Below are 15,052 nucleotides of genomic sequence, written 5' to 3' on the forward strand. Positions count from 1 at the left end.
CCCAAAACCATATAATCCAATTAAAACATGGGCAGAAGACAGGAATAGATATTTTTCCAAAGAAGACATTCAGATGGCCAACAGACACATGAAAAGATGCTCAACATCACATCATCAGGGAAACACAAATCAAAACAACAACGAACTATCACCTCACACCTGTCAGAATAACTAAAATCAACAACACAGGAGAAAACAGATGTTGTCGAGGATGTGGAGAAAGGGGAACCCTCCTACACTGTTGGTGGGAATGCAAGCTGGTGCAGACACTCTGGTGGATAGTATGGAGGTTCCTCAAAGTTAAGAATAGAGCTACCCAGCAATTGCACTACTGGGTATTTACCCAAAGTATACAAAAACAGTAATTCAAAGGGATACCTGCACCCGATGTTTACAGCGGCATTCTCAACAACAGCCCAGTTATGGAGAGAGTCCAAGTGTCCATCGACTGAATGGAGAAAGGTGCACATAAACTACTAATATTACGCAGCCATAAAAAGGACAAAACCCTGTCATTTGCAATGATGTGGATGGGGCTAGAGAGTATTACGCTGAGTGAAATAAATCAGTTAGAGGAAGACAAATGCTGTATGATCTCACTCATGTGGAATTTAAGAAACAAAACAAATGAACATGGCGGGGTGAAGAGAGGAAAACCAAGAAACAGCCTCTTAACTACAGCGAACAAACTGACAATAGCAGAGGGGACGTGGGTGGGGTCATGGGTTAAACGGGACAGGGATGCAAGAGGGTACTGGTGGTGATGGGCACCTGACGCCAGTATTACGCTGTATGTTACCTAACTGGGATTTAAACAAAACCCTGGAGGAGGAAGTACATAATGTAAAATACTTACTCAGGGAAACATTTTGAAATAAAATTACACAAATAAAACTTGACACCTAATCCCTTTCTCCTGAACCTATATTCCCATCCCCTACCAAATCCAACAGTCAACAAAAAACTTTTTCTTCTAACTTCCACAGGGCACTATACTAGGAGTTCACAAATCTATTTTTTCCCTAAAAATAACATTGGCTTCAAGCTATAAGCACAGGAGAACCTTGCAACAGACCGATTCTGCAGAGAACCAGAGAAGCCAGACGAAACACGCTCATTCACACGTGCTCACACTCTCACATGTGCATATACACACTTGAAGACGCCGGAAATCTGCCAAGGAATGAAGGCCGGAGAGGACACTACAATGGTGAGGTGACATTCTGAGGCTGTCCTCCCAGGGATGTGTAGAAAAGGTTGAGAAAGTAGCTAGGAGGCAAAGAAGCCACAGAATTAAGGGGAATCTCACAAGACCAGGGAGAAAAGCACTGGGAGTCGGGGTCAGCTGAGTAACAGGACTCCAGGGTCCAAGATCCCTGGGGGAAAGAAGTGAACCTACTCTTACAGTGTTACCCTTGAGGTATCTGCCAAATTCTTAAGCTACTCAGGACCAGGAAGTAGCCTCTAACAAGAAAAAGAGCTTCTGACAGGCTCCTTGTACCAAGAAAGCATAACCCAGTGCCTGAGGTTGACTGAAGGGGGATTTAGTCATCACCGCATGTCTTCAGCTACATTTGGAGGGCTGTGCCTGAAAGTGGGGGAGACTAGACTAGACAGAGCTTTTCCCTGCAACGTGCTCTAGTGCTAACTCAGAACCTCACTAGATTAAGGTGATCTTTTCTCATTCTGCCGTAGAGGACAGGGTGAACCCTCTGTGCAGGAGGGGAACGTGATTCGGAGCAGTGAGATGCTGGTACACATTTACAACCAGTTTTGAGACTGCCAACTCCGAGACACAAATATTCCCACCACAGCCAAATTGAAGCTACCAAAACTCAACTAAAAGCGGAGTTGGGAAGAAATACACATCTTCCTATGAAGGGGATATTAGTTACTATGTAAATGCAAATAAACCCACAGTGAGATGCCACTTCACATCTACCAGGATGGCTATAATCAAGAAGACAACAAATAACAAGTGTTCAGGGGGTCTGGCTGGCTTAGTCAGCAGAGCAAGCAACTCTTGATCTTGGGATCTTGATATTGAGCCCCATCTTGGGCACAGAGATTACTTTAAAAAAAAAAAAAAAAAAAGCTTTGCTAGTGCCCACTGGTGATGGTTAAAAGTTAAATAAAGATTAAAAAGTGTCGGCAGGCATGTAGAGGATTTGGAACTTTTTCACATTGTTGGTGAGGATGTAAAAGTCCCATTATTGTGGAGAATAATACGGCAGTTCCTTAAAAACTTATGCCCAGCAGTTCCACTTCTAGGTATATAAACCCCTCAAATTGAAAACGGGTATTCAAATAAAAATCTGTACACAAAATTCACAGGACTATTTACATTATCCAAAAGAAACAACCAAAATGTTCATCAATGGACGGAAAGATAAATGAACGGATAAACAGACTGTGGTATATCCATGTAATAGAATATTATTCACCATAAAAAGAAACGGCGTCTATCCCAGGGTAAAATCTTGAAAATATCATGCAAAGTGAAACAAGCCAGACACAAAAGCTCACATGTTATATGATCCCATTTACAGGAAATATTCAGGAAAATCACAGACAGAAAGCACATTAGTGCCAGCCGGGAACAGTGAAGTGGGGAGGGACTGCTCAAGGGGCAGGGTTTCTTCTGGGGTGATGAAAATGTTTAGGAACCAGTTGGAGGTTATAGCGGCACAACACTGTGAAGGAACTAAATGACTTCTAAAAAGTTACTTTGTTATTTGAATTTTACTGCAATAAAAATCAAAGAAAGATATGAACTATCAAGCCAGGAAAAATGAGGAACCGTACATACATACTGCTACAGTTAAAGAAGCCAACATGAAAGGTCACATACTACATAATTCTAAGTATTTGACATTCTGAAGAAGGCAAAACTATGGCCAACAAAAAGCTCAGTAACAACCCCGGGGTTTGGGAGAGGGAGAGATGAAGAGGATTTTTAGGGCAGTGATACTACCCCACAAAATGAGGAGAGACTCTTGGGGCGCCTGGGCGGCTGAGCAGGTTGAGTGAGCGACTCTTGGTTTCGGCTGGGGTTGGGATCTGAATCCTGGACTGAGCCTGGCATCTGACCCTGCACCCAGCAGGAGTCTGTCTGTCCCTCTCTCTCCTCCTTCCCACTCACACACACACTCTCTCTCAAAATGAAAATAAATATATAAATAGCAAATCTTAAAAAAAAAAAAAAAAAGAGAGAGAGAGACTCCTAATGTAAACTGGGGACTTTTTAGCTAAATGAATCAACACTGTTTCAATAACTGTGACACATGCGACGTACCAATCCAGTATGTTAATATAAGAAGTCATATTAGGTTGGAATATAAGAATTCTGCATTATTTGCTCATTTTTTCTGTAAACAAACACAAACAGAAAATTCACTGCTGGCTGACTTGCACTGAAAGAAATATTAAAGTGAATTCTTCAGGCAGTAGGCAAATGATCCCATACAAAACCTTGGAAATATAAGTAGTAAACAACCAAGAAAGAACATTTCTATTACTTGTCCCAAATACTCACAGAGATCACAAACATTTGAAATCTATGCCACTGTCCAGTTGTTACCCCTAACATACTAAGACTCCTAGCGCTGTATGAACTGAAGAGCTATCTGGCTGAGGGGATGGGCCACGAGTTTGTGTCAGTGTGTACCCCCTCCACGCCTGCAGGTGCCGTGGCCGACCCAGTTCTCCAGGCACTGAGAAGCAGTGCCAAGAACATGGCAGGCAGGGACACGGGACCTCAACCCAGCATCGCCTCCGGTATTTGTGTGACTGTGGGTAACTGCTGAAGCCCTAGGGCTTTACCTGCCTCCTCTGAAAAGTGGCAATTATCAAAATGACTAGACAGAACAATGTCTAATGCCCAGTTCCTTCTTCACGACCGTCAGGAGAAGGTGGTGAGCAGAGAAACAATGGCACAACAGCTAGACAACTTCCCAGTTCAAATTCTGCCCGGCACTTCTGATTCTGGGACAAAAGGCAAATGACAGAACATTTCACGAGTTAGCATGGTTCATCTGTGAACAGAGGGTCACATGTCTGTGGGGTCTACACGAGTTTGATGTAGAGAGTGAGCGGCACACAGAAGCACGAGACGCACTCTCCATCTTCCTTCCTTTCCCAACCCAATGTCCTCCAGAAACACGAAGGGTCTGCGTAGGCCACCGGCTCTTGTGACACCATCGACACACGCTTCCTCCCTTCCCATTCCAAGCGTGAGTTCAACCACCCATCGCCTCCGAACTGAACACACACCGATGTGTGTTACTGGCTGCTATTTGGATAATACTTCTCGGAACCTCCCTAGGCTTCTGCAACCCCATCCCTACGGCGGCTCCTGTGTACCCACTCGGTCTACGGCACCATCACTTCTGCACCCAGGAGCCCAGGCCAGTAACCCGGAGTCATCGTCTACCTTTCCATCTCCTCTTCTTCTGCCGTCCTTCCCAGGGTGGTTCCAGGAGACCGAGGCACTCCCTCCTTCTGCTCGGACTGGCCACAGTCTTTGTCCCCTTGGTCTGTCTCGATAGCACTCCAAAATTTATCTTGTTATACACGCCCTTTCAATTTTTGTTTTTTCCTATTTTTTAAAAGGTTTTAATTCTAATTAGTTAACATGCAGTGTTATAATTTCAGGAGTACAATACAGTAACTCAACACTTGCATACATCACCACTATGACTTTTTAAACGTGAGACATACCACTCTAATTTTAAATGTTTCGATGCTCCCTTAATGCTTGACCTAACAGATCAAGCCCAAACTCCTACACTTACACAGGGCACGGCCCTGCTTCATGTGCTCATCTCCTCACCTACAATGCAAAAACGCTGCCGACTGTAAGCCGCCCATCTTCCAAAGGCTTAGCTCCTCTCTCTCCCATTGGTTTCTGTGTATTTCATCTCTTCAACACCACCCATTAGGGTCAAAGAGGGAAAGGGGAGCAGCCACAAGATGAGATCAATTTAAAACAGACCATGACTTTCTGTGCCACCAGAAGAGCCTGCTAACTCGACCATGACACATGGCTGGGAGATGAATCGAGTCCACAGATACAAAGGGGCGGGGTGGGGGGTGGGAGTGTCTTTCAGAACTGATGAAATATGGCTGAACCGTAACTACCGCTGTTCAGCCATCCTGGCTCCCAAGTATTCCAAGACACAGGGCAGCACAGTAATGGCTCCCCAAAAGATGTTTATGTCCTAATCCCTAGATCTGGTGAATGTTACCTTACATTGCAAAAAAAGGGCTTTCAGATATGACAAATTAGGAATCTTGAGTTAGGGAGATGATCCCGGATACACCACGTGGCCATAATGCAATCACAGCATCTCTATGGGAGGGGGCTACACATATGAGAAATACAAAAGAGAAAGGAACATGATGATGGAAACAGCTACAGGCTTTGAAGACGGAGAGGCACCAGGAACTCCAGAATGGAACTCGAGAAGCTGGGAAGAGCCTCCGGAGGGAGCACAGACCTGATGGCCCCCTTGGTTTCAGCCCACAGGAACTGATTTTAGACTTCTGGCCTTCAGACTTATGAAAAGTAAATCTGTTGTTTTAAACCACCACGTCTGCAGTATTTTGTTACACTGATCCCAGGCAGGCAGCAAGCAAAGATCAGCTGTAACCTTTCCTTCCTGCTCATTCCTTTTAAACTACTTCATGAGCACAGCAACGTTCAAGCCTCTATTTCCACCAATGTGAACCACAAGTTAGCTCGCTATTACATAAAAGCAACACTTTGTATTAGATACTGGGTAGATTTCAAGATCTTTATGCATGTGAAAAAGTAAGTAGAAATTATATTTCATTTATGGTTTGAATTACATTTGGACTTTTGCTTTCAGTAACCCAATACTCAGACATTAACTTAGAAAGTATTAAGAGATCTTGTGTATTCACTTGCTAGGCATTTAAGTATTTATAGCATGAATGAAATAAATTAGTGAACCCAAGAGACAGTGCACCTCAAATATGTACAGTAATGGCAACACGGGCATTACATAACAATTTACAAACTGGGTGTAGGAAGTCCAAATAAAACAAGGGGGTGTACATAGTTCACTGTTCCAAAAATTCACGAGGTCTACCGAGTAAACTATTTAGGTGCATTCTGCTAGCCGATAAAATGGATATTAAAAGTCCTTACTCCACTGATATGACTGGCCGGCGGACAGTGGGTCTCTTTTCGTCTCCGGCTGCTGGAAGCTCGGCCGCCATCATCAACGACATGGTAACTCTCCAGACCAGGAAATTCACGACCAACGGACTACTTCAGCACAAACAAATGGTTACTGATGTCCTTCACGCCAGAAAGGCAACAGTACCGAAGACAGAAATTTGGGGAAAAGTAGCCAAAATGTACAAGACTGTACCAGATGTCATATTTGTATTTGGGTTCAGAACCCATTTTGGTGGTGGCAGGACAACTGGCTTTGGCATGATTTAGGATTCCTTGGATTATGCAAAGAAAAATGACCCAAACATAGACTTGAAGACACGGTCTGTATGAGAAGAAACGACCTCGAGAAAACAGCGGAAAGAACGCAAGAGCACAATGAAGACATCGGGGCTGCAGAAGCCAACGCCGGTGCCGGCAGGAAGTGAGCTGGAGACCGGACGACAGAAGGAGCAAAGACACTCCAGTGGCTCCATCTGTGGGGACTGTGCAGGTTTTTCAGGCGAGGATTAATAAACTAAGAATGTTAAAAAAAAAGTTCTTGTTTCAAACTCCTAGTCCTACACACAAGTACAGGACAAAGCAGATTTGACTAAATGCTTGAACAAATATGCAAGCCGAGTTCAGTAAGAAAACAGAAAATAAAAGTATTGCTCAGGGGCGCCTGGGTGGCTCAGTGGGTTAAGCCGCTGCCTTTGGCTCAGGTCATGATCTCAGGGTCCTGGGATCGAGTCCCACATCGGGCTCTCTGCTCAGCAGGGAGCCTGCTTCCTCCTCTCTCTCGTGCCTGCCTCTCTGCCTCCTTGTGATCTCTGCCTGTCAAAAAAAAAAAAAAAAAAAAGTATTGCTCAGATCAATAACTGTACCAATTTGAACAGGTACTCCAGTGTGGTATTTGCCGCATGAAGCAAGCTGGACAAGGTTCTCTTCCCACATCACTGGATTCATCTATAGTTCTACCTTTATTCTGGGGGAACCTAAAATGTATCAGCCCTCGATGCCAACAGAAGGAAATGCCTCCACAGATAATACAGGTTAAACTATTACAATGGACCCCGAAATAGGAGCGCATTTTCAAATGAAAATGAATGAAAAAATTTTACAACATGATATTGTTGGAATGTAACTATGGTTATCTACTGCATGGGGCCAGCTGCTTCAAGCAGGACAGGGAAAATTAACCACGTCCCCAGGGTAGCGTTTAAGGGAGTAGCAGCGGCGAGGATGAAGGTTTATAACGCAGGTTCCTTGGCTATCAGTTTAGGGATATACAGAGAAAAGAGAGAGAAATTATTAGTAGTACTTTTAAGTGTGAACAATAACAAAGCATTAAGGCAGATAAACTCTTAGCAACGAAATAAACCACAGTGAAACAGAAACAGAGAGAAACCCCAGGTCTCATCTGCCGTCTTTTGGTCGAAGTGGGGAGGAGAGGTAAGGGGGGAACAGAAATGACTCGGGCAGCAACACCAAGGAAACTGAAAGGGAGCATGAGCCACCTTGATCGCGAACTCGAGGGCAGCACTAGCCGCTCCCTCCCAGGCCCGGCACGTCCCTGGCCTGTCCTCATTCCGGCCTCATGACCACACCATGTTCACTTCATGGCTCATTTTAATGCTTACCTGATGATGAGGAAACGGAGGGTCTAAAGGGTATGACTGATGTGCCCAAGTGCACAGAGTTAGGAAGGGACTGGACTCGAGCGGGAACGCACAGTTACCAGGTCTGGAGCCGGCTTCTTGAGTGTGCACCAAAGCAGCGATGCCATCACATGGGAGACTGGGAGCAGGAGGGCAGGCCATTCATCCGCTCGGGCCACACACCATGCAGTGACTGAGGGCTGCCCGAGGACAGAACTGGTCACATGGCAGGAACACAAAGTCAGTGACCATCCAGCCAGTCTTCTCAGCCATCTCTAAGGAAGCATTACGACACTGTCTACACGAAGCCACAACTTCAGACTGGAACATTCCTCCTGATAACAAACTTGAATATCCCAACGCAGCAGAGGAAGGAAAGCTACTTAAAAACTGTGACTCCTCGTGGGGGGAATGCTTTCCTTCTCAAGGTTACTTAAGAAAGAGGGATCTGGGTGACGGGGCATTTGAACATTAACACCACACAAAAAGAAACACTGCCCTCCAAAGTGAGACTTTTGCCTATAAAATTATCATGCTACTCTCGGAGGTTCAAAAATAGTTCATGTATCCTGGAACAGATCAGATAGATAGCTCAAACAAATCACCTTTATAACTTGAAAAGAGCAGAATATTAAATAAATCTCAAACTCTAGTTTTATCTTTCTTACCACATAATATCTAACAATCTTATTTTTGAAATCTATCAGACATCATTTAAATAAAACACAGCAGCCCCATAAAAGATAATATTACAATAACCAAAGTCGTATTTCTGAATAATGATGTATGTTCACAATATAATGCTTAATGGAGGATACAACACACACACACACACACACACGTATAGCCATATGCATTAAAGATTCAGAAAATCATCAAAAAATCATGGTCATAACTAGTTAGCAGAATGCAGGTGACTTTTTCCTCATTACTCTTCTCCAAAGCTTGAAATGACTCACAGCAAGGCTGCATTCTTTTCACACTAGAACGATTATCTGTTTTTGGGAAATAAAGAAAAACTCAACTGCGTGTCCCTTAAAAATAGGTTAAGAGGAACTTCACTAAGTGCGTAAACAAAAGAACTTCAAACTCAACTTCAATGACAATTCTGTAAATGGTAAGAAGGAAAGCACAGTGTGAACTGTCAGGTTACTGGTGTGGCTGTCACCAACTCCTGCACGTGCTCCTCAGGAGAGCCCGACTCCTGACACGGGAGCGCACTCAAGACGAGGTTCTTCAGCGCTGGTACTTCCATCTGCACACCCTGCTGTCATCTGACAGGTGCTGAACTGGGCGTCCCCGAGATGTTCACCATGAGTAACCCTGAAACTGCCTTTCACAAAGCAGGCAAGGACAGAAGAGCATAAAACTGGACTTCTATGCATAGCTAGATCAACAAACCCTAGAATAAAGTTTTAATCCTCATCAATACAATTTTTGTTTCCAAACAGATCGATTTAAAGACTTAAGATGTTACCTTAGTACTTAAAAGTTGTGACTCCTCATGGGGGGAATGCTTTCCTTCTCAAGGTTATTCATGTAAGAGGGGATCTGGATGAACCGACAAGGTACAAATGTACGAAATGTTCTAAATGGCATATTTTTTTAAGAAAATGAACATATACCACTTCACCAACAGAAAGACCTAAGAAAGATCTGCCTTTCCTTTCTCCATACATAGTTAAGCATCAAGAAAACTAAATTTTAAACCACATTTTCCTGAACAAATGATTTTTAGTATGGTTCATCACAAACAGAAAAATTCACAATGACAATCCCATTCACGGTTGTAATTTTCCACCAACTACTATCATGGGTGGTTTGTAATGATGAATGATGTCCCCCCACCCCGAGACTTTATTTACTTGTTTGTCAGAGAGAGAGAGAGAGAGAACACAAGCAGGCAGAGTGGCAGGCAGAGGCAGAGAGAAGCAGGCTTCCCTCTGAGCAAGGAGCCTGATGTGGGACTCAATCCCAGAACCCTGGGATCAGGACCTGAACTAAAGGCAGCGGCTTAACCGACTAAGCCACCCAGGCATCTCTATGAATGATGTTTTTAATGCATTTTTTCCCCTGGATTAAAAAAGTGAATCTTATTTTATTAAAAACAAAAACAAAAACAAAACAAAATGACTGCAAATGCATACTATGATTAAACTAAGATTTACACATAGATCTCTGTGCTCTTAGCAGCTGGTAAATTCTTGAGGTTTAAGGCCTTATCTTATCCACAGTCGTCTCTAGTACCTAGCAGGAGACCTGAGACATAGCAATGATAATAAATGTGGGAGTAAATAAATGAATCCATAAAAGCGCATTTCTAATCCCTACATGTAAGTTGAGCTACCTCCTTAAAAATGGGATCTACTCTAGGAAAAATTAAATGATTTCCTTAAAAAATAGGACTTTCATAACAGGTAAGAAAAATAAATGAAGAAAAGCCAGTGATAAAGAGAAAGATCACAAGAAAACTCAAATAAAAGATGTTTAATGGAAAAATGACTGTACAAAAGAAACCACTGATATTGTTTATGTAAGAACTGTGCCCCACCCAACTCCAGAAGAACACTAGGTGACTCAGTACTTCACCACAATAAGGTTATTAAGGGTGAGGGAGATTGGTCTATTTGAGGGAAGGTGGGTGGGTACTTCAGCTACCTCCACAGTACAAAGAGTAACAATCCCCAAGAATCTTGGCTTGTTTTCTGACAGCCCAAGCAAGAAGAGAACTCTGCTCCATTGCACGGGCGCTTCCACTTTCTGATTTCAGAAGCTTAATTTCACATACATCACTATCTCCCCTTCCTCCCTTGCCAAAAGAGTCTTTTTAAAAAATATTTTATTTATTTATTTGACAGAGATCACAAGTAGGCAGAGGCAGACAGAGAGAGCAGGAGGCAGGCTCCCGGATGAGCAGAGAACCCCATGCCGGACTCAATCCCAGAACCTTGAGATCATGACCCGAGTCGAAAGCAGAGGCTTAACCCGCCGAGCCACCCAGGTGCCCCAATACTGTGAGTCTTAAGAGTAGTATTTATATTTATGCTCAGCTCAGGTCCCTGTGAACTGGGAGAGCTGCCTGAGAACCCGGGCCCACGCTGCATGGAGCACATCTACTCCTCACTCCTGAGCCTCAGTTCACCCCGTTCCACACAGCTTCCTCCTGCTGGGACAGCAGTCCAGGTGTGCTTTGATGTTCCCACCAAGGACTCTGCCTGATTTCCCGCTCCCGCATGTTTATCCTACTGTCCCCATAGAGTATAATGCCATGTCCTTCTATTCTGCAATGTCCATAAACGTGTCTATCTGCTTCCCCTCGCCACTAACCACCTCCCATCCTCTGTTCTGACCACCATGGCACTGGGGCCATCACATCTTGCCTTGTGTCTACCTGAAAGACAGCACACCCATGAGGGCATGGTGACCGCTTCTACTTCTGCATATAGTAGATCCTCAGATCTCTAAATGGAGAAAGAAAATTCATCGGAGACAGCATTGTGTCATGGAAACCAAAACTGATGACTTAGCAAATCCTAATGAAATCCAAAGACCATTAACAATCTGAAACTAATGATACTATATGTTAACTGAATTTAAGTAAGATTAAAAAACCATAAAGACCACAATACATTCAAAAATCATGCTACGATCAATGAGTCTAATATAAAACCAATCTATACCCTAAATTTCTTAACATACATAATTATGTGTTACTACTTTGAATCAAAAGAAAGAGTTTCTAATAACTCACAGAAAAACACATGTAAGCTATTTGTATCTTTGAGGCATAATTTCTACCTCATTTATTAGAATTTGTTTAGCCATGATGGTGTCCATGTTTATAGTAACATTAAGATCAAGGTAAAAATATTTACCTTGTCAGTTTTCATTCATAAGCCCACACTTTTCATTAAATATTCTCTGAAATGTAAATGCCTTAGAATTTAAGTTGAAACAATAATTTTTAAAAGTTGTAGAAGTTTCACACTATCTTGTACACTTGATACTAATACAACACTATATATTAACTATACTGGAATTAAAATAAAAAGCTTAATACAATTTAAAAAACCAGAATTGTAAGAGTTTTAGCTGGAATTCCAGAAGCAAGGTCATGCAGTTTTCTAAGTATTGTAAGTAACCTTTTCATTTCTTTTTAAAAGAAATTCAATATATATACCTTTAAATAGCACCATTGAGATATAATGCACATAGCAGTTTGCTCATTTAAAATGTACAAGTCAATGGTTTTCAGCATATTCACAGTATCTGGGATATTATTCTAAGTTAAACGTTGTGAACTGTTAGCAGCAGAGATTATGAAAACCTACAGAAAAGATTCACCAGGTCCAACAAAAGCAGCATTACTAGTCGGTTTTTCAGAATCGGTTCTTCCAGGATCGAAAGCTACAGTATAGATTTTTTATGTATTTATTGGACAGACAGAGATCACAAGCAGGCAGAGAGGCAGGCAGAGAGAGAGGGAGAGAGAGGGGGAAGCAGGCTCCCCGCCGAGCAGAGAGCCCGGTGTGGGGCTTGATCCCAGGACCCTGAGATCACGAGCGGAGCCGAAGGCAGAGGCTTGACCCGCGGAGCCCCCAGGCGCCCCTGCACTGTACGTTCACTGTAACCCTAACCTGACCTAATTCTAACCCTGCACTGCGGCTCCAGCTCACGCCTTCGTCTCCAGTGTCCGGTCTGAACGCCAAGCCCAACGGACACTAAGCTACGACAGCCGTGCTCAGAACCCGGGGTCAGCTGACGGACGCATACACCCCGACCCGGGGTCACCATTCAGGCTAAGAGACGCAGCCCTCACTGCCCCGGCTCCAGCGACCTGCCCTGGTGCCGACGGCCGAAGCCAGGGCCCTGCAGCGTCCGCCGCTCTGCGCACAACCACAGGCAGCGCCCGCAGCCCCTTCGCGGCCCGAGGGGTCCCTCCAGGGCCCACGCGCTGGCGCGGCGGACACGCGAGCCGGCGGTCCGATCCGCTGGGGACACGCCGGGGACGAGCCCCGGGAGGCCGGCCAGACACTCGCTCTTCCTCCGCTCGCGACCCCGGCGCCGTCTGGGGTCTCGCGCGCCGGGTTCTCTGCCCGCGCGCCTGCGGTTCCCGCCTCCGGCGACGGCGCGGGACGGCGCTCCCCGGCCCGAGCGCGGACAGCCCCGCGGCAGCCGGCGGCCCCGGCCCGACCACCGACCCCCCGAGCGCGGGGCCGACTCGACACCAGCGGCCCGAGCGCGAGTCTGCGGGGTCCCCGACGCGCAGCGCGGAATCCACGTGTCCTGGCGGTCACACGGGCAGGGCCGGCGCCGACGTCGCCGCGCCCGGTTCGGAGCTTCCCGCCGGCACCGACGGCGACGGCCGCCGCCCCGCTCTTCTCCGGGACCCTCGTCCAGCACGTCCCTCCACCCGCGGCCTCCCTCCAGGCCGCCCGTCCACCCGCCCGCGTCTTCCCGGTGCACCGGACGGCGAGCCGCGACGACGGCAGTGCGGGGTACGAGAAGCCGCAGGCCGGGTCCGCAGAACGCACCGGGCGCGCCGGGAACGGCCTTCCCCACCCGCCGGCCTGAGCGCGCGTCCCCCTCCGTCCCGAGCGGGGCCGGGGGCTTCACGCGGCCGCGTCCTGGGCAGGCCCGGTTCCCGCAGGCCGCGAGCCCGTCGGGCCGCCGCTCCCACCGCGCTGAGCCCGCCCGCGTCGGCGACGGCAGGCGCACACGCACCTCCTGCTCCGCACGGCCCACCCCGAGGTCGCAACCGCCGCAGCAGCGCGTTCTCCAAGTCCCGCACCGCGGCCACGGGGATGACGGCCCACCCGCGCCCCGCGCCCCGCCCTCTGCCCGCCGCCCCTGTGCCCCCCGCACGCGTCTCGGCACGGGAAGCCGCGACCGCTCTCGGGTCCTCCCTGCGGCCGTGTCCGCACGAGCCCGCAGCGAGCCCGCGGGAACGCCCGTCGTCGCAGAGCGCCTGCCGCACGCGGGACGGGGACTCCGCGTCGGAGCGCACGAGGAGGCGGCCCCGACGGCGCTCCCCGCCTCAGTGCGACGCGACGCGACCCCGCAGACGGCTCGCGGTGCGGACCCCGCCGTCAGCGCACCCGCAGCCCGGCCCCCGGAACGCGCCCTGCAGCCCAGGCCTGCCCGGAGCCCCGGCCGGCCGAGGACAACCCGCGTCCCGACCCCGCGGAGCGGCGCCACAGCCGCCCGGACAGCGGCCCCCGCCCCCGCCCCCGCCGTCCCCGCGAACGGGCGGGCGCCGCCGGTCTCCGGGACCCGCAGCCAGCGCGGCGGCTCCGGGCGGTGCCGCGAGCCCAGCCGCCGCCGCCCCGCGTTCCAGAGGCGCGAGTCAGCGCCGCTGCCGCCGCCCCGCGCCCTCCCGCGTGCGGCCCGGCGTCCCGGGGCGGCGGGGCGGATCCCGGGCCCGCGGAGCCGCACTCACCCAGGCCGGCAGGTCGCAGGCGCGCACGCCCAGGCGCACGGCGCGCTCCTCGTCCTCCAGCAGCGCCAGGGCGCGGCACAGGCGGGTGGCCTTGAGGCCGCGGCTGCGCCGGCACCACACGAGCAGCCCGAGCGCCAGCAGCACCCAGCTGAAGCTCAGGCCCAGGTAGCCGAGCGCGTACACCGGCAGCAGCAGCGCGAAGCTGCGCGCCAGCTGCGCCAGCAGCCCCGCCACGTCCACGCTCAGCGCCGCGCCCGCGGGCTCGGCCTGGGCAGCGCCGGCCTCGGCGCCGCGGCTCCCCGCGCCGCTCATGGCGCAGCGTTCGCGTCCGCAGCCGGACGCCGAGCCTCTGCCCGCGCACCAGCGCCCCTCCGCGGGGACCGCGCCGGCGCCACCTCCCGCCCGCGCTTCCGCCCGCGAGCGGCGTGCGACGTCAGCACGCAGGGTGGGCGGGGCGGCGGCCGGGCGCGGCCCGGAGCCGCGGGGCCCGCGAGGGGTGGGCGGGGACGGCTGGGGACGCCGCCGTGCGCGCGCCACGCGAGGCGGAGTAAGCGCGGGGTCGACAGAACGTCAGCGCGCGGGGTGGGGCGCCCCGGAGGCGGCCCAGCGCGGCCCTGGACCCCCGCCACGTATTCACGACGGGTGGGCGAGGCCGCGCGGCTCCCTCACTGCGGGGGCGGGCGGGCGCCCGCGGAAACAGGAGTGGGTGGGGCCGTTCCGGCCGTCGGGCGCGTGGTCACGTGGGGCAGGCGGGGCGGGGCCTCCGCGGCG

At 49.4% G+C, this 15,052-nt stretch overlaps 1 protein-coding gene across 4 annotated transcripts in view; it reads right to left on the bottom strand.

Moving 5' to 3' along the window:
* Positions 1-14,680, bottom strand: part of ESYT2 (extended synaptotagmin 2) — a 77,449-nt gene extending 62,769 nt beyond the window's left edge. For 2 of the 4 annotated variants that reach the window (XM_059172410.1, XM_059172409.1), the window contains exon 1: positions 14,282-14,677. In XM_059172410.1, the coding sequence (XP_059028393.1) occupies positions 14,282-14,593 (312 nt within the window). In that variant the 5' untranslated portion in view covers positions 14,594-14,677. Of the gene's footprint in view, positions 1-14,281 lie in introns of all 4 variants that reach the window. The other 2 variants (XR_009353061.1, XM_059172411.1) reach the window with 2 other exon arrangements.
* Positions 14,681-15,052: the final 372 nt, after the last annotated feature.

This window comes from Mustela lutreola, chromosome 4 (genome assembly GCF_030435805.1).
Source record: "Mustela lutreola isolate mMusLut2 chromosome 4, mMusLut2.pri, whole genome shotgun sequence".
In the NCBI taxonomy this organism is placed as follows: Eukaryota; Metazoa; Chordata; class Mammalia; order Carnivora; family Mustelidae; genus Mustela; species Mustela lutreola.